Consider the following 18,876-nt stretch of genomic DNA (forward strand, 5'->3'; position numbering starts at 1 on the left):
ATTAAAACAATTCAAATTAAATTAATTTCCACCCATATCTCTGCATGCATGGCATACGTTGCGCAGCTGGCCGTAATGGACTCGATCACTTAATTAGCTTGCTTAATTAATTGAGGGTTAATTAACTACTTAATGCATATGCAAGCAGCTAGCTAAATTAAGACAATATATTGTAGTAGCTAGCTAGCTAGTACGTACAGTAGTCATATATTTGTCATAACTCAATATATTCAAGATCAATTTCTCCTGTTGGGATGATCATACGTAGTGTAATCCTGCTTCCAATGTAATTGCTGATCCCACCCCGACTCTGATGAAAAGGTACTAGGAATATTATCACTCAAGTAGTTTTGCTGATAAGACGATGTTCCGGAAATCATCGATGATGAAGAAGATTGTTGCGAACCGTAATCAGCATAACTACTGTTGTTATCATTTGGATTGAAAGTAGTACTACCCGGCGAGCTGGTGAAATAGTTGGCTAATTGGGCTTCATTATTATTATTATTATTATTATTATTATTATTATTATTATCGTTGTTGGAAAGGAGTTGGGCATACTGGAGAAGGTCAGGGTAATTGATGGCTTGCTGCTGTAACATTATTCTAGGATTATTAGTGGCAGCTGCAGGTGGGCGTCGCGAAGAAGTGGTTGTGGTGATGTAACGTAGCTGGGATTGGCCTTGCACACAACGTTCCGGAAAATTGAGTTTGGCTTTGGATCCTTTGAATCGAAGGGCAGCCTGATCGTAAGCAAGAGCCGCACCCTCTGCTGTTTCAAAGGTGCCTAACCAAACGCGGGCGCCTTTGTTGGGATCTCGGATCTCCGCTGCCCATTTTCCCCATGGTCTCTGCCTTACTCCTCTGTAATGTCTTTTTACTACTACTGTCGTCGATTCTTCGATCATCAAATATATACATACATGCGCGCATACAAAAATAAATCAAACTATCATAATTAGTCGATGACAATTATTCTTCAAATATATACATACATGCAACATATATATATATATATATATATATATATATATATATATATAGTATAAACAAACTTTAATTTTAAACACTTGGCTTGTAAGTATGCAGCATGTTTTTGTCTTGCAACAATATGTGGAGTTAAATACTCTTAATTTTTATTTGGGTTTGCTAAATACAGCCTTTAGGATTATGTTTAAGGTGCATAAATTGTTTGTATATTTACCATGAAAATCAGAGGATGGACTTTTAATATGGAAGGTACAAGTTTTTTTATGCACGTTAAATATAGCCCTTTTAGCATTTCCCATTTTTATTTATTAGTAATTAATACGCATGTTGTCAAACGTACGATTTAACTTCAAATTTTGTGTAAAAGAGTGTTAAAAAGAAACATGTCAAACGATATAACTTCGATCGAGTTAGTTTGTTTCCGTTACATGTTTGAATTTTATCATCAATAAATATATATATATATTTTGAGAGTGGTCAACGAAATGATTGTCACAATTAAGCAAAAACTAACAATCTCAACTAGCTAGGCTGATATATCTAATAAAAGATAAAATATACTCGTAATAGTTTGCCATTTATGAGAAATTCAAACAAAACCTCGCCCAAAAAGTAAAATATAATGGTTTGTCATTCATGAAAAGGCTAATTTTTAAATTAAATGAACACGAATAAAAAAATTAATGGCTTTTCATGTATCTTTAAAAACTAAACTACTCATGTCTTATAAGTAAGGTATACATGGTGCATTGCATCCCATGCATCCAATTTTTGGGGTAAAAAAATAGCAAATAATAAGTTACAAAACTTAGAAGATTTTGAATGACCGGAAAAGATATGTGAAAGATTTACCAAATAATCAAGATACTAATATTAAATGGTTCAAAAGTTAAAGGTTAACCTTTTGTTTTGTTTTTGTATAGGGGTAAACGTGGCATGTATCGAGTCATCATAAGTACTAATATTGAGAAAAGCCAGAAGAGGGGTGGATCAAAAGGTGAGGCTGTCCACCGATAGAAAATGACTAAATAAGGTAATGTTGGAGATTTGATGCATGGTGATCAAATGAAAGAATAATGGGTGGGTGGGATGTATATATTTATTGTCATTCAAACCCAAATTCTTTGTCATTCTGAATCCCCATGTGGCACCAATAGTGCGCGCATAAGTACATTGCATGCTCTAGATAGCTACAAACAAATGTAGATATACACATATATAATTATATAAGTTAGATATGCATAAATAGATATTTATATACACACTTACAAACTTTTGTTTATATATAATATTTATATAAGTCTAGCGTTTCCCTCAAACTACACTAAACTTATAGAGGGCCAAAATTATATATACTGGCATAATTCACAAGCATACAATAACTGTGTAAATCTAGATATATTTTATTAATTAAACAATTAATGCAAATTCACCACTACTTGTACGAAATATTCTAGAGAAGGACAAAAGAAAGTTGGGCAAATATTCATATAATAGCATATCTAAAGATATGTTCAAATAAAAAAAAAAAACATAGATCTAAGATCAAATATTAAAAAGCTCACATCAGATACATTTTCCCCCACCAACTATCAATATTAGTATTTGGGAGAATTGAATATGTGACTTTAAAATTTTGAAGCGGGGAAAATGCTTTAAAAAAAATGAAAATTGGGATTTTCCAAAATTAGATTTCTTCTAAAATTACAGTTTGAATAAATGAAAAGAAATGTAGCTAATTAAGTTTAAATTTACTTTAGAAAAAGATACATTTTAATTTCTCTTCAAATTCAATATGTATATATTTGTAAAAATAGTGAGAATACTTAATAAGGCGGTTCACGGACACCGGACACCCACTTGAGTGTTCCCGGAGCACATACGTTGTGATGTGAAGCTGTTGAATTGACTAAGAAATTTGATAAATCTAAGTGAGAGTGATTGAAAAATGATATGCTCCATATTAGATACTCCATATACATATTTTTGTCATGTCATGACGCGCAAGTGTGTGTTGTGATAAACATGCGGGCAAATGAGAGAGGCAAAAGGGTAGTTGTACACGGAAAGTAAAAACATAATAATATCAAATGCATTGAACCTGTCTTATAAATCCAGCTTGCAGCATTTTGCCAATGGATAAGTCCTTTCCGTTAACGTAATATAATTATGCTTTCACCTATATGAAACTAGCTAGCTAGTTCTAGAAACAACATCTTTCACCATATATATAAAATTAAACACATTATTAATTTGCATTATATATCATTTCATTAATTAATTTCTAATAAATCTATAGAACTCTAGCTAGCTTGTTATTACATACTCACATTTTTCACTTATATATGTATGGCTAGAAATAGCTAAAACTCTAATTAAAAGGGTGAAGACATGCAGCATAAGAATAGGAAAATAGGAAAATGCTAACTAAAGCCTTAAGTGCACGAATTGTCTATTAAAATATTATAAAAGTTCACGCTTAAATTTTTTAACATAAGTACATTTGTACATTAACGGCAATCCTCTGTCACTAACAAAACCTAAAACCCAGAAAAATTAAATAAATTGTTGAATATAAGTGGTTAAATAATACCACAATAATTTATATTTATATATGTTCTCGGTTTTATCTTTTTTAAAGACAGTAACGGATAAATAACTAACAACATATTTATTTTCACAAACAAATTGGGAAACAAAATATCTAGGGTTAGTAAGTTAAAGATGGATCTACACATCACTATTTTTTTTTTTTAAAGGATCTACACATCATCTTAATTAATATAAATCTAACATATACAATAACAAAACAAGTGTTTATTAGTTGCTAGAAGTAGACGTACAATAGGGAGCTAATATATTAAAGAAGTAAATATATACTCGTATTAATTAAGAGTACCTTGTTGACTATGATGATCATCAGCTGGTGGTGGTGGTGGTGGTGCAATTATCATATGTTGATTTTGAAATTGATCAGGTATTATCATCAATGAAGAAGGTGGCGGTATGCTGCTGCTCGAATACTGAGGGATATTAAAACCGGCATACGGCATATAACTATTATCTATCGTCGACGTTGTTCCAGTCATCATCATCTGATTATGATGTTGTTGAAGATGATCATCAAGGCTGCAGTTAGCAGACCACTGGTTACTGCTACTTTGACTTTCTTGATTACTATTATTATTATTATTATTATGATCACGATCTTCTTCTTCTTCTTCCTCCTCCTCCTCTTGCTTATTGAATCTTTCAGTACTATCCATGTTAATTTGCAATTCTTATTAGCTATATATATAGATCGAATGAATTAATGATTAACTTAATTTATGTGATTATACACACATATACATGTATGTATGTCTATATATATATACAAGTTGAAGAGAATGAGTTAGATATTAGTAAAAATCTGTGATATTCCAGTTGTTGCAAGTTGCAACATCACACGAGATGCATATATATATGCACACACTAAAAAACACAGTAGGTTCTTTTTCATGAAGGTGTGGTGTGTGAATAGTGATAACTTAAAGCTAGGGTAGCCTAACTAGGTCCTCATTTACCACCTTCCTATCACCTTCCTAATCTTAATTTTTATTATATATAAAAAAAAAACTTAATTTTTATCCCAAAAAGATATAGGGCATATTGGGAAGCTTTTAAAAGCTTTCGGAGAAGTTTAGCTTTTAATTTTGAATAAAAAGTTTTAATTATGTCAAAAGTTTTGTTTGGAAGCAACTAACTTTAACTTTTATTTGAAAAAAAAGCTCTAAGATGAAATGCTACTTAAAAAAACGTTTCAAGAGCTTTATCTTTTTGGTAAAGCTTTTAATCTTTAAAAGTTACACAAATACCTTTTGAAGTTGTAGCTACAGCTACTATACCAAACATTTCTAAAAAATAAAAGCTCTAGCTAACAACTTTCCGTAGAAAGCTACAACTACAAGATACAACTATCAGCTACAGCTACTTTTATTAAAAATATCCATACTCGTATCAAATTTAATGTAATATTTTTAAAAAAAAAAGTAAATAGATAAAGTTTATTTTTTTAGTATAAAAAAATAAAATAACTTTTATCTTAAAACAAGCTTATATATATACTCAAAATGTTCAAAACAATAATACTTCATTCAAAATTTCTCGATTAAAGAGTCAAATTTAGTGGTTAAAGAAAGAAATTAATATTATTTTATTTTAGCTACTTTATATATATATTTTTTTTATTTTATTTTTTGTGCATATATCACATCTTTTCCCAAGTAAAAGATTTTCAATACATAAATATGATATTTCTAAAGCATGTTCATTTGCAGAATATAGTTGTGATATATGTACATTTGACAAAAGCTTTTAGAAGAGTTTTATGAGAGATTTAGGGGGGTTTGGTTCGCAAAATTCTCTAGAATCTGATGAAATTGGAATCTGAATTCCATTTCATATCCATAAGGTGTTTGGTTCATAAAGAAATGGAATTGATATCCTTTGAATTCCATTAAATGAAGGAATTCAATATTCCTTAGCAAAATGGATGGAATGTTCGAAATTCCAAATGAATTCAAATTATGATAAAAATTAACTTTTTTTGTAATTGTTATTTAATTATATATTTGTTATAATTATTATTACTATGATTTTTGAGACTATATTTATCAATTATTATAATAATTATTATTATTATTAATTAGATTTTTTTTTAATTTTATTAATTATTAATCAGAAATAATTACAAACATATAAAAAATTATTGTTTTTTTATAAAAGTTATTTAATTTAAATAACAAAAAATATTTTATTTTGTAAAATATTAATTTTAGTTTATAAAATACTAATATTTTATAAAACTAGAAAGAATTACAAATTTACAAAAAAGTGTTGTTGTTTTATAAAATTTATTTAAGTTAAATTATAAGAAACATTTTATTTTATAAAAATATTTTATTTTATAAAAATATTAATTTTACTTTATAATATACTATAAATTTTTAAGAATATATTATCTTAAAAATTAATATTATTTTATAAAATAAAATAATTTAAAATATTATTTTAAAAAATAATATTAATTTGTAAAAAATAAATTTTAAAAATTTTTCTATAATTTTTTTATTTTGTAAACACATTTATATTATCATTAATTAAAATATATATATGTTTATTTAATATATATATATATATGTTTATTATGAATTCCATTACATTCCAATCAAACAAACACATATAGATTATAATTTATTCAAATTTCAATTCCATCAAAAACCCTCTGCGAACCTAACGTCCCCTTAGTTTTTAATGTTAAACAATAAACTTTTATGGTGTTAAAAGTTTTGTTTGGACGTAAGTTGATTTAGTTTTTATTTAAAAAAAAAGCTCAAATTTGAAACGCTACTTGAAGTATAGTCAAAAATTCTTATTTTGGATAAAACTTTTAATTTAAAAAGATTGATTGAGATCATCTAAAGTTACAATGAACTTTATAGGTAAAGTTGATGTATATGGACCATTGGATTAAAATCAATGAATAATATTTAAAAATTATTTTTAAATCTTAACCTTTGATTTTAAACTAAAGGTCAAGATTATCCTAACTTCACCTATACAGTTATAATAACTTTAGAGGATCTCAATCCTAAAAAAATTATACAAATAGTCAAATAACTCTTGAAGTTGTATCTACAACCACCATACCAAACACTTGCAAATAATAAAAGCTCTAGTTTACAGTTTTACATAAAATTTATAGCTTACCATTACAACTAAAAGCTAGAGCTACAGACTATATAAGTATCCGCTTTTGTTACTTTCGATAAACGAGAAGGTTACCCGCGCAATGCGACGGCAGCGACATATAGCGTTGGTGTTGATGACCTAGCAATTTGTTTATTAATTTAAAAATAATTATTTAATTGGGTAATGTAATAGTAATTAATCTTATTAAAAGTATTATACATAGGTATATTAGGTAGAGATATTTAAATTAGTTAATAAAAGAAAGCGGTAATTTAGGTATTTTAAAGACTGAAAGTTTAAAAATGAGAAAATGATGATTTTCTTTATAAGGAAGTATAAATATACTCTATGTGTTAAAATATTATGTTCCTTTCAATAAAGAAATCATGTAAGATTGTTAATTTTTTTACATAATTTTCCTTAATTAAAAAATTGTCTTTAAGACTCAATTAATTAATAAAGTTTAACTTTTCGGTAGAAGCTTAATTTATAGCTAATGAGGCTGATAGTTTATTGGTTAATATTTTGACATTTTAAAAATTCACATGGGTTTGAATTTCAATCTCCACATTTGTGAATGTGGATTATTGAAATTTTTTTGAATCTCCTAAATTGAATCCTAGCTAGGCATTCATGTAGTGTAGAAATATGAATAAAATAGATTGTCGTTATAAGTTAAAGAAAAGTTTTTACAATTTTATAAATTTAGTTTAAGTGGATTTTTATCCAATAAATCTATAAAGTATAATAAATTCAGTGTAAACTTAATTTTTCAAAAATTGGACTATCCTAACTCAAAAACATCTATAACTTTATTGATTTAACTATCTTTATTATTATTATTATTATTATATATAATAAAAAAGGATTGTTTTTTAAACTATTTTTAAAAACAATTATGATGTGACATGTCTACAAATTTTTTTATTTTATTTATGATGTCATATCTAATTAATAAAATTTTAAAGATAAATAGCCCATTAAATATTTTTAAAATGTTTTATTTTATTTATGATGTGTACAAATTTATTTATTTTATTAGAAACAAAATAAATTCTTTTTTATATAATATCATAAATGTCTTTTTATGTTTTATTAATGCAATAGGTACTAATATATATAAATTGTTGTGTTAATCAATTTAATATCTTCAAGCCGAGTTATAATATATCAATAACAAAATTTATATACATTTTTTTAGATTTTTATGCTTTTAAAATTTTAGTAAAAATGTACGGGTTGAAGTCGGGCTGATTGACTGGTTATAAATTAAAACAAGTTTTATTTGATATAAAACCATTAATATTTAACTCTTAAATATGATATCTGATTAAAAAATAGAAAATTTGTAAAATTTGAGGGATAAAAACAAATTCTAGATATTTTAACACTTTTATCTCAACTTAAATATCTATACACGAGACTAGAATTGAATCTAAGGGAGCAATACCTATGTAGGATAGTTCGACCAGATCATGAGCCTTTAATTATATGTGCAATGAGAGAACTAGGATCGAATACAATATATTTTTAAGAAATAATACACATATAGTAGCGATAAAGACTGAAGTGGGAAAGAGAATGAAAAACTGATTATTGTAAACAAGACCTTAATATAAAGCCAGAATCGAAGGCATTGTCATGGGGAAGTGAAAAGTACGTGGCATGGAAATAGAACCAGATTCTTAGAAACAAATTGTCTTGAATTCATTTCATGTGACGGGTAGCACAAGTTTTTTGGCACTAACCTCGTATATGAAAAAAAGACTGTGTACAACTCATGATGGTACACCTTGCCTGAGATACGAAGCATGCTACGAAGGCTATATGTAGCGAAGGTCACGCAGGAGATAAAAGGGATAAGAATCGTTTCCCTATAAAACCGGGATTTGTTCTTATCAAAAAGGCCAGTAATTATGGGAATTACACTCATAGCTTCTATCATGAAAACCCCAGATTTTGGCTTATTCTCCAAGCCGGAGCCCTCCCTATAAAAGGAGACTCATAAGACTTCACGAAGGCATTATCATCATTATTCATTCTTTATACACGATCAATCAGATCTAAAAACTCATTCAAATAGCACGATCATGATCGGCTAACATTACATACATACGATTGGCGTAAAGAGATTCACTCTACCTTCGGGGAATCGCCAACAAACAACCAAAAATAACCATCACCCATTTTCTTAACCTAACCTCGGTTTGGTGTACAAACAGCTCACCTCTTCCATACCCCGCTTAAAGATTAGGTACAGTTGTTGTTGTTGCTGCTGCTCGTATATGAAAAAAAGAAAAGAAAACCAATAAGTGTTAAGAGTGTTATGATTCTCAACCATTTTTAATTGTTTATTTAGTTAATTACTTGTGACCCGAGCGAGCCTACCTTTAATCCCCGTTCCAGCTGCAGTATGCCAAAATATGAACCAAAGAACATAAAATGTACGTTGGTTTAATTGCTGTCCAAATTTTATTAGAATACGTAATCGTTTTGGAATTATTATCACATGAAGATCGATTTTTTAATTTAATTTCAAGATAACTACAAAAATGTCACCTTCTTTAAATTCTTTGAGTGAATATCTGAAATTCCTCCCCAACATATTCCTTTAAGAACATTAATTAATATACTTTTTAGAAGAAAAACAATATAATCGCGTGGCTAGTTTAAAAGCAAAAAGTCATATAACTTTGACACTAAGCGATCCTTTCCATCCTTGCTGAATACATCGATATGTAATATGTTAGCCCGTTGGTCTAATACCGGAACTTTGAACAAATGTCAACACTGCTTCTTTTCTTATGCAAACAAGCCTACTATAATGACAAGGAATACCTTAATTTCTTCTTATTCCTACTCTCGGAATGCTCTCTCTCATCAAAGTACAACTCAGATACTCCATATTGTAGTAAGAACCAACCCACTCCATCACTCCGATCGACCAATGTTCTTGGTGGTGTTGCACCATTCTAAAACCAGATGTATGTTCTCTCACGGCGGCGAAAAAAATACCATTTAATTTTCACACACTCTTAAATATATATTACGACACCCTTCTAAATTAAGTCAATGTGACATCACCTGTATGCTACTTCTGAGAGTCGTAAGGCTTCTATTTTTTGGTCAATATTCTAGAAAATGGTATTTTTTCTAGAGAAGTCATGGATGTTAGATATTTATCTGCAAGTAGATATATTCCAACTTATGTTTGTTTTTTTTTTTTTTTTGGACCAAAAGATAGTTATTTATGTCATTGAATTTAGCTAATTAAATCTCTAGCTAAAGATCGATAATTAGACGTAGTTACTTTTATTAGCTAAATCATGGTTTGGTACGTAGTATTGTTCTCAACCGTAAAATGGGATATTTATATTGGGCATTAGAACGTATTTGATTAATAATCTTGCTTCAGAGTTCAGACTATATATGAATTATCCATAAATCTTCCGACACTAAAATAGTAAAATGTCACATTGGTTCTTCTGTTTGTTCGCTACAACACTTGATTTTCCACCCGATGATTCCTTGGTCTCTTCTGGGATCGCTCTTGAATATATGATTCTTATATGTTTAGCCTCTTTTTCTACTTTTAGATTATCCTGTCTTCTTCTACAAGCAGACTAGTGCGGAATATAAGCTTACTGTATAAGTCTACAACCATCTATCTTCCGTTTCCAAAAAGGGGTAATTTAATTGTATAAGGAGATACATATGACCAAAACGAAAGCTTCTAGCTTTTCTACTTTTTACTTGTAGTTGGACATATATGTATACAGTATACACAGATATGCATGATATTTGACGTTGAGCGAATACTACTCAAAGCCGGTTACAGCAATTTCTAAAGGTGAAATTGTCATCTTTTTAGGTTCAAAAAAGAAGTAAATAGAAGATAATATAACTTGGTATAGAAATTTACTTATTGACGAGCAGTCAAGGATGATATCTAAAAGTCACTGCAAAAGTTGGGTTGCAATTCTTACAAGAAGCTTTGCTCCAACATCTCATTTTTGATAGAAGTAAAAAGCAAGAGAAAGATGACATAAAAAATGGTTTTAATAACTCTTTCAAGATAACCCATGTCGAGTTCCTATTATTGGTATTGAGGTTCCTTGAGATCGAACGTACTACAATCTTAGCCACCACAATATTAGTCCATGAGTTTTTGGATCGTCAAAGGGAGCCTCAAAAACATAAAATCTATCGGATTGGGTCCTAAGGAGAGCTACTGATTTCTTCTTTCATGGATTCTGGACGAGGCGAGTTATTCACCAAATCTTAATCACTGATTAAAAAATACCACGCTAAGGAACGTTTTATCATATAAGCATAATCAAGATCGACCAAGTTAAAATTTGAAACAAATCAGCCGGAACCTATTTGCCCTGTAGTTAATTTGCAGGCGTCAGTATGCCAAATGTGTATACAATATGACAAATAGCCTCTGCTCGAAATCACCCTTGTTTAGGTGCCAACTGCCAAACGAATATTACTGCATACTTCCATAGCTCCATGTTATACATTTTCAATTATTTTGTACCAAATATAATCTCAATCCTTCCATATCTATCAAGGACCTACTTGCCCTCCTATCTCTCTCTGACTCATTTTTATTCAAAAGCAAGCATGGTTACTTTTTATTTTCATACTGAGGGCGTTTGTAGAGGCAGATGGATTTTGTCATTGATGGAAGAATATATTTTATTCGAACATAAGTTGAGTAAAGCAAACCCATCTTTGTTAATGCAAAATGAACTTTAAGAAAACCAGTCTTCTAAATGATTCTTGAAAATAAGCCTATGGTCTATGGTTTCTTGGAATTGATTCTTTTTATCGTTTAACCAAAACCATAATCCATTTTCCATGAGCAATATTTTCCTTGAATTTGACAATTTGAACCACAAATCTTATTTGTGCCTTTCAATTTTAGTAGTTTAAAAAATCGAATGCCGGATTCCCAAAACACTTGCAGTTTGGGCACGTCAGGCTCGCCACCATCACGAGTCACCACACAGCCAACTTAATCCACAATCCATACCCTTCTCCCCAACTAGTTGTCTCTCCGGTCTCCACCTTTTTTCCAATTCTGAAAATCTAGACCAACATTTTTTAACTTGAAATGTTTAAGTTGTGATGTGTGTATTTGTCAGCAGTGTGGGTATAGCCCTCACATCATGGTTGGGCGGTGGAGGTGGAGGTGGTGGGTTACTTGAACTAATTCTAAGCGATTGTTTAGAGCCAATATCACTCCCCAAAATTTAACCAAGATTTTCAAGGTTTGACAGCAAAATCATGCTCGTTAGCTCTCCGGTAAAGTAATGCCGATGCTTCCACCCTGTTATATTAAGAACATTTAAAAACACAAGAACAAAAGCAATAACTTCTCTTGAAGGCGAAATTATTTTTCATACCAGCCAGGATGCACCACAGGTCTACCAGTAGCAAGGGCCCAATTGACCTGATACAAATGCAAAGAAATCCACATTCAATAGGCAATTAGTATGTTGTGTTGATGGGAATTACATTACATCAGGTGAGCATATACCATAAGACATGATACCTTATCAGTGCCAAGAGAATTGGCAACCACATGGGTGACTTGTTCATCTATTTGATTAGTACATACAGCACCAAACTGTTCAGCAGTCTGCCACAATGGATGCAAGTGAGGACTGGCATCACCAACAGGAAACACCCTGCTGAATACAATTCGGCAGCCGCCTAAAATCTTCCTCTGCTCAGAGGCTAGTATGTTCCTAACATCGGCGTCATCCAAAGATTTCTCCGAGAAAAAGTTTCGATGTATTTTCTCAATAACCTGCATTTCAACCACCAATACTATTATGAGCAGGCATAATAGGCTATGAAAATTCTCACAGCGCATCAAGGTGTTCACCGCCAAAGAAGATGCCAAAGTCCCGTCTTCTGGCCTCTCATCATGATCAATTTCAAGAAGTGAAGGGCCCGGAAGTCCAAACTGTCGCCTACTACATGGAAAATATATGTATCTGAAAAACAAACAAGAATAAAAGTTAATCTACTGAAAGTGATATAAGATAAAATAAAAACTACACTTTGAATCGAGGCTGTTTGTACCTCTCTACAACTATCAAGTTAAGCTTGTTATGAGGCCAGACTCTTATAGAATCGTCTATGATTACCACTGACGACTCCATACCCAAAACACCTTCCAAGTCCTTGCTCTTGGGATCTCCATCAACATTATCGCCATCATCACCTCTTGATATAACTCTCCCATTGAAAAGAACTCCTTTAGGATCAAGCACTTTTGCCATCTCTGTAGCGTATAATTTGTTTCCCATTGTGTAAAGATGCAGCTCAAAGAGCTTACTGGCCTAAGGTTCAGGAAAATCAATAAATTAGAACTTTTGATTCCGGTATCACCAGATTTGACTTTCAAATTTTAAGGGACAAAGCGGTTACCTTTTCTAAAAAGTTCCAGATCCCAGGTCGCAGTTTTGTCCACATACACATGTGAGGAAACTTAAAGAGATGTCTATATGGCTTATCACGGTCTTGTTCTTCTTTCTTTTTCAACATCTCAATATGTCCCGGTTCAATTTCAGAATACTGGGAGCATTTACATAAGCAATTAAGCACATATATCTCCACAAACTAGACTATAGATTCAGAATATAGAAAAGAGCACTACCTTAGCTGAATTAAGAAGGGTGTGATCAAGATCTAAAACAAGGCATAGCTTGCGGTCAGCAAACATTTTTTTCTGCTCTTCCATTCTTTTTGACCTCTCCCTTTGAATAGCAGCCCGTTGTTGGTCATCAAACTTTCCAAAATATTGTTCAACATTTTCCCAATTGTTCTGTGATTGAGTGGTGCCTGAAGCAGCTTGTTCAGATGTTTCTCCGGCCTCATTCTGAAAGGCGGCTGACTGTGATGGTGGAGCTTTCATATTTACAAAACTTGAATGGACTTGTGCTGGTTGTGATGAAGGCTGGACAGATGTACTCACTGTTGTAGACACAAGATCAGCAATATTTTTCAAATTCTTGGTGAACTGTTGAGTGATATCTGGTGCTGAGATAGGTTGGGATAATACTCTTGGATCTGCTTTCTTTAAGTTACCCTTGGTACCCTCAGCAGTAAACGAACTGTTGATTGGTTCTGGCTTTTGCAACGACTTACTGTGCAAAGCACGACGAGGATCACGAGGTTTCATTCGTACTTTTCCAAAATCATCCTGAAAAACATCAAAATGATAGACCGCTTAGTCAAAATACATCGTTAAACATCATATGGCAATAGCTTAGTACAGGAAACAAGGCCTTATTCACAAAAGAATGTGAAATAAAAAAACGTTGTCCAAAAGTCCAACAAAGTTTTTCAAAACCACACATGAAAGATTTGAAGGCATTTAAAAAAACAAAAGAAAGGAATCTTTGGCACATATAGAGCCTATAGAATGCTAACCGCTGAAGCTGTCTGAGGTATTGGAATCTCAGCTGTTGATCTCTGCCCGACCACCAATGGTTGAGACGCAGATGAAGTCATTGGCATAGAACCCAACACAGATGTTTGGTTTGGAGATTGTGTCACATACTTTACAGGATCAACCGACTTATGTTGTTCCATGCTAATCAAATTCATCAATTGTGCAGGATTCACTACAAGATCCTTCAGAAAAGATTGTAAGGAAGCTGAAGTGGCATTGACAGCTGTTGCGGGGATATGCATACTCACACTAGTAGTGGTGGGCAAACCAGAGGTTGTTACTGCACTTTCTAAGCCTCTAGTTTGTGAGATAGTCCCAACGTTGCTAGGACCAACAGATTCTGCGAGATTGTTTTTTAGCCTTTTTGGTGCAGGACCATCTACAAGAACGGGCTCATCAAAAGTCTTCTGTTTCCTTACACCTGATGACCTATCAAGTGGTTCGATTGCAGGTTGTTTACTAGATGTTTGTAAGTTGCCATGGTTGGTATCTAGGGAGTTATCAGATTTGGCTAATCGGAGTCTAGGGTCCCTTGTTTTGTTTGATACCCTCGTCACAGAGCTAGATGTGGAGTACACCGGAGCAGCACTCCTGGGATTTGCAAATAATTGCAAATTGGGTCTCTCATTGCCAGAGGGGTTTCTTTTTTCTGAAGCAGACGATGAGGACACAGGAGCAGAACTCCTAGCAGTTGCATATATTTGCACGTTAGGCCTTTCAGGATCTGTATTGCCAAAAAAATCTCTTTTTTCTGAAGTGGATGTGGAGTTCATGGGAACAGAACTCACAGCAGTTGCAAAAAACTGTACATTGGGGCTTTCAACATCAGAAATGCTAAAACTATTTGTTTTATCAGAAGTAGCCTCAGTTACACAGCTCAAATTCTGGGCTGTTGAGAAACTAGAAACCTCCCCACCACAGTCCCCACCTACATCACCATCACTTCCTTCTGACGGGGTTGGACTTGGGAGATCACTCGAAAAGAATGAATGTCCCCCGAATTTTTGTTGATAGGTAGAGACCGCTTTAAGAGCATCAGTATCATAGCGACGCACTACTGCACGAGGAGTAGGCCACTCTGGTCTTATTGATGCATCCTCGCCAAACAGTCCCCTGCCTAAAGGTAAAACATTTGAGGTTTCCCGTGTTGGTGATGGAAGACTATCCATGTCATGATCTTTATGAAGATCAAGCAGAGGAAGCACTGCCCTATTTTTGGGATTAGATGTTTGTACTTTCAAAGCTTCAAACTTTTTAGGGTTTTGATCAAAAGTTTCAAAGGGCGTGGAATCTAAAACAGGTTTCTCAGTTGAAGAAATCACTTCCTGACTCAAAGAGGTCGGTTCCTGTGTCACAATAACATCCCGATCCTCTTCATTGTCCTTGGAACTCGAAGAAACAAAATTCAAATTACATGACTGAAACATAATCTCTACCTATTGAGACAAAAGACATACAAAAATCAATATTCCATCACTAAGACATACTCAGCTGCAAAAGATGTCTATGTTTCAAAGCAAACCTCTTTCAAATGTTCAGTGGAGAATATAGCAGGCGCACAGCTTTTCACCTTAGTCAGAAACCTGTAAACCATATAGATCACATAAGTTATAGTAGCCATGTCATACAACAAAAGAGCATGCAATACAAAATATGCAGATAAAAACCTGGATATCACATCCCTGCTCTGCTCCTTTTCGTTCTGGCCCATGGATGAAAAAACCTAAATCAAACACACATTACCCCTCTTGTCCAAGACTAAAAAGTTTTACTAAAACAAAATGCAGTTTGGATACAGCCATTCAACTAACCAATGCAACAGTCCTTTAGCGAAAATCTTACCGAATATACAAGCTGAACAGCACAATAGGCCAACTGAACCAAATCATCTTTATTAGACACAGAATTCTCCGAAAGCAACGTTTTCAAGCTTTCAATCAACTCCTCAAGCCTTGTACACACGCCATCAAACGATCTACACAAAACCAATCAATCAAGGAAATTTAACAAACGACTTTTCATAAATGCCAATATAATTAAGTGTCTAGACTAGACTAGACTAGATGTACTTACTTATTAGCATCATTCAAAGTTATACCCTGCAACCCGATTCGGATAACATCAATCAACTTTTCAACATCATTACTACCCTCCTCTTCTTGTTTACTCTTATTATTCATATCAACATCGGTATCGATATCTAAATCAATCTCACCTTCTTCAATTTCCCCTTCTTCTTTCTCACTACCATCACCACTTAAATCCATCACAACAATCTTATCATTATCATCATCATCATCATCAACAACAACATTAACTTCCTTATTAGCATTATTATTATTCATATTAGTCAAATAATCATCAAGTGGTTTATTCTGCACAGCTTGTGCCCAAGCAAAATTATACAATCCGGGCGCATAATTTCTAGACATCTGATACTTGTTTTGATACTTGACCAGATCCTCCATTGTCCACACTTGTTGTTGCCGTGGCTTTGACCGGTCAACGTTTTTGTTCGGTTTACTCTCCGGTTTATTCGCTGATTGAGATTTATTATTACTATTATTATTATTATTAGCTGATACAAAAACCTCTTCAGTTATCTCTTCTATAGATCCAGAATCCGATATCTCACCTTCTTCTGCCAATTTATTATTATTTTCTCCTTCTTTTCCCATTATATATGTATATATATAGATACAGATTTATTGTATGTATAGATTAGCAAATTAGACTTAGTATCGGATTATAATTGAATTAAAAAAAAAAATACAAACAACGGAAAATCCGGAATATATGTAACGAATTTGAATTCGAATAGTTAGGGTTTTGGAATGTATTAATGGTATTTATTATTTATTTATTTACTTTCGTATATATCAAACCCTAATTTAAATTGTTCGTAAAATTGAAATTAAAATTAGAGATTTGAATCAAAAAAAAAGTTGAGATTTTATTTGACTTGATTTAATTTGGAATCGAATAGAGAAAGGAATCTGAAGATTGAAAGGAAAGGAGAGAATTGGGGGAAGGAGGGGGGTCGGGAGAAAAATAGCAACGTATTTACTAGAGTAGATCTATGATGAGGGTGAAGGGAATTTAAATTGGATCTTGGCCGTACACGTAAGAGATTACATACGCAGACACCATATGGGGGGGTTGAATCTAGGAAAGTCTGTGACAGGCTAGGCTGCTGTTTTTTTTATGTGTGTGGGTATTGGTAAGAATTTACAATCATAGACCTGTGTCTTTTTAGTTTTTCTCGTATACACCCTGAAGGTAGTTTCTGCTTTGGCTTTTTATTGAGAATTTTTAGAGTAAGAGTGGCGAATGGCGATTAGAAGTAGGTCAAATGGCCAATGTTTACAAGATAACACAATAACAATACTCTATTCAACTTGGAATAGATTTGAAAAAACTGGGTTACGATTATAAAATATCGATTTGCAAACCCGAATAATTTATATGCTAATTTTTTCAAAAATATATTTTAGAAAAATTGTTGAAGAAATATGGCATAATTTATTATATTTAAGAAAAGTGTGTGTGAGGCTGTTATGCACCCAACTTGGTGAAAAACCCCTCACATACCAATATTTTAATATTTTAAATAAATATTTGGCCCCCATGATTTTTATGGTTTAAAAAAAGGTATGTAAGGGGTTTTTCATTCAACTTAGGTGTCTAACAACCTTATATTTTCTTCCCCTATTTGGTTATATTGTATTAAATATAATGTGGTTGTCATGTTACATGTACGAGCATAGTGTCCGCGCATTGCAGCGGCTAGAAAGTGATGACAATATAAAAGGGAGGCGGTGGTGGAGAGCGAGGTAGGCGGTTGATAAGGAGAGCAGCGGCGGAAGAGGGTGATAGAAAGTCGATGAGAGTGTGTAATGATTAGAGAGAATGGGGAAAGGATGGTATATAAGGGTATTATGTTTAAGTAGGGATATTTTGGGAAGAAAAAAATGTTGAATTTAAGAAATTCAATACTCTTTATAAGGGAGTATAAATATGTCAATTTAAGTTTTTATAAAGCCATCATCTAGTTCAAAACAGATAACCTTAAACTCATTGAATTCAAAATTCATCTCATTTGACCTGAAACTAGCCTATGTGACCTAGGGCCAACCGGCCAACCCACTAGGCTATCGAGGGTTATGCGATAAGTTAAAGGCTCAAATTAACCAGAGCTTAAATTTACAAATGATAAAATAAAGGGAATATAAAAAGAGTATAAGACTCCAAATAAGAGTAAGTAACTAAATCACATCGAAAGGGAAATTGAACTCATGACCTCCCTATGATTGAAGTCATTAAGTACCTCACAACAACCATTTAAATTAAAATATTATTTATTCTTTCAATAAGTATGTAAATTTAGGTGGTTTAACTACTCAAGACTCAATAATTTCATCTTGTAAGCCGTATTGACAAACTGATATAATTTCTTTCTATTTTTTCTACTAAAAAGCATATACATTTTTTCTCTTTGTAGATATTTTTGGTTGGCATGATTTTTATATGCAATGGAGTTATTTTTAGCTAAGTTTTCAAAAGCTACCTTTATTGTTGCCTCAATGATGAAAGGCGAGTAAAACACTCTTGATATGATGACAAAAATACCCGTACTCGATAGGAAACCTGATACTCGCACCCGATTTGACCGGGAAATC

General features: G+C 32.4%; 2 protein-coding genes across 2 annotated transcripts; both read right to left on the reverse strand.

Moving 5' to 3' along the window:
* Nucleotides 1-236: 236 nt before the first annotated feature.
* Nucleotides 237-4,458, reverse strand: LOC122610930 (ethylene-responsive transcription factor ABR1). Its single transcript, XM_043783880.1, has 2 exons — nucleotides 3,890-4,458; nucleotides 237-898 (listed from the first exon to the last, which is right to left on the reverse strand). Exons 1-2 carry the CDS (start codon nucleotides 4,254-4,256, stop codon nucleotides 237-239), a joined length of 1,029 nt encoding a protein of 342 aa, XP_043639815.1. The 5' UTR covers nucleotides 4,257-4,458.
* Nucleotides 4,459-10,733: 6,275 nt separating this feature from the next.
* On the reverse strand, nucleotides 10,734-17,134 carry LOC122610027 (RNA polymerase II C-terminal domain phosphatase-like 3). Its single transcript, XM_043782998.1, has 12 exons — nucleotides 16,271-17,134; nucleotides 16,040-16,172; nucleotides 15,865-15,920; nucleotides 15,720-15,780; nucleotides 14,176-15,633; nucleotides 13,400-13,945; nucleotides 13,171-13,317; nucleotides 12,823-13,082; nucleotides 12,623-12,734; nucleotides 12,287-12,544; nucleotides 12,138-12,184; nucleotides 10,734-12,061 (listed from the first exon to the last, which is right to left on the reverse strand). Exons 1-12 carry the CDS (start codon nucleotides 16,873-16,875, stop codon nucleotides 11,998-12,000), a joined length of 3,747 nt encoding a protein of 1,248 aa, XP_043638933.1. The 5' UTR covers nucleotides 16,876-17,134; the 3' UTR covers nucleotides 10,734-11,997.
* Nucleotides 17,135-18,876: the final 1,742 nt, after the last annotated feature.

This window comes from Erigeron canadensis, chromosome 8 (genome assembly GCF_010389155.1).
Source record: "Erigeron canadensis isolate Cc75 chromosome 8, C_canadensis_v1, whole genome shotgun sequence".
NCBI classification, from domain to species: domain Eukaryota; kingdom Viridiplantae; phylum Streptophyta; class Magnoliopsida; order Asterales; family Asteraceae; genus Erigeron; species Erigeron canadensis.

What these genes read in the sequence shown, in the direction of transcription:
- LOC122610930 (XM_043783880.1), bottom strand. Translation starts at nt 4,256, where the DNA reads ATGGATAGTACTGAAAGATTCAATAAGCAAGAGGAGGAGGAGGAAGAA. An exon ending in TGATCATCATAGTCAACAAG is followed by an intron (nt 899 to 3,889) that starts GTACTCTTAATT and finishes TGATGATCGAAG; the next exon opens with AATCGACGACAGTAGTAGTA.
- LOC122610027 (XM_043782998.1), bottom strand. Translation starts at nt 16,875, where the DNA reads ATGGGAAAAGAAGGAGAAAATAATAATAAATTGGCAGAAGAAGGTGAG. An exon ending in CCACTGAACATTTGAAAGAG is followed by an intron (nt 15,634 to 15,719) that starts GTTTGCTTTGAA and finishes TTGTCTCAATAG; the next exon opens with GTAGAGATTATGTTTCAGTC. An exon ending in ATTCTCTTGGCACTGATAAG is followed by an intron (nt 12,185 to 12,286) that starts GTATCATGTCTT and finishes CATTTGTATCAG; the next exon opens with GTCAATTGGGCCCTTGCTAC.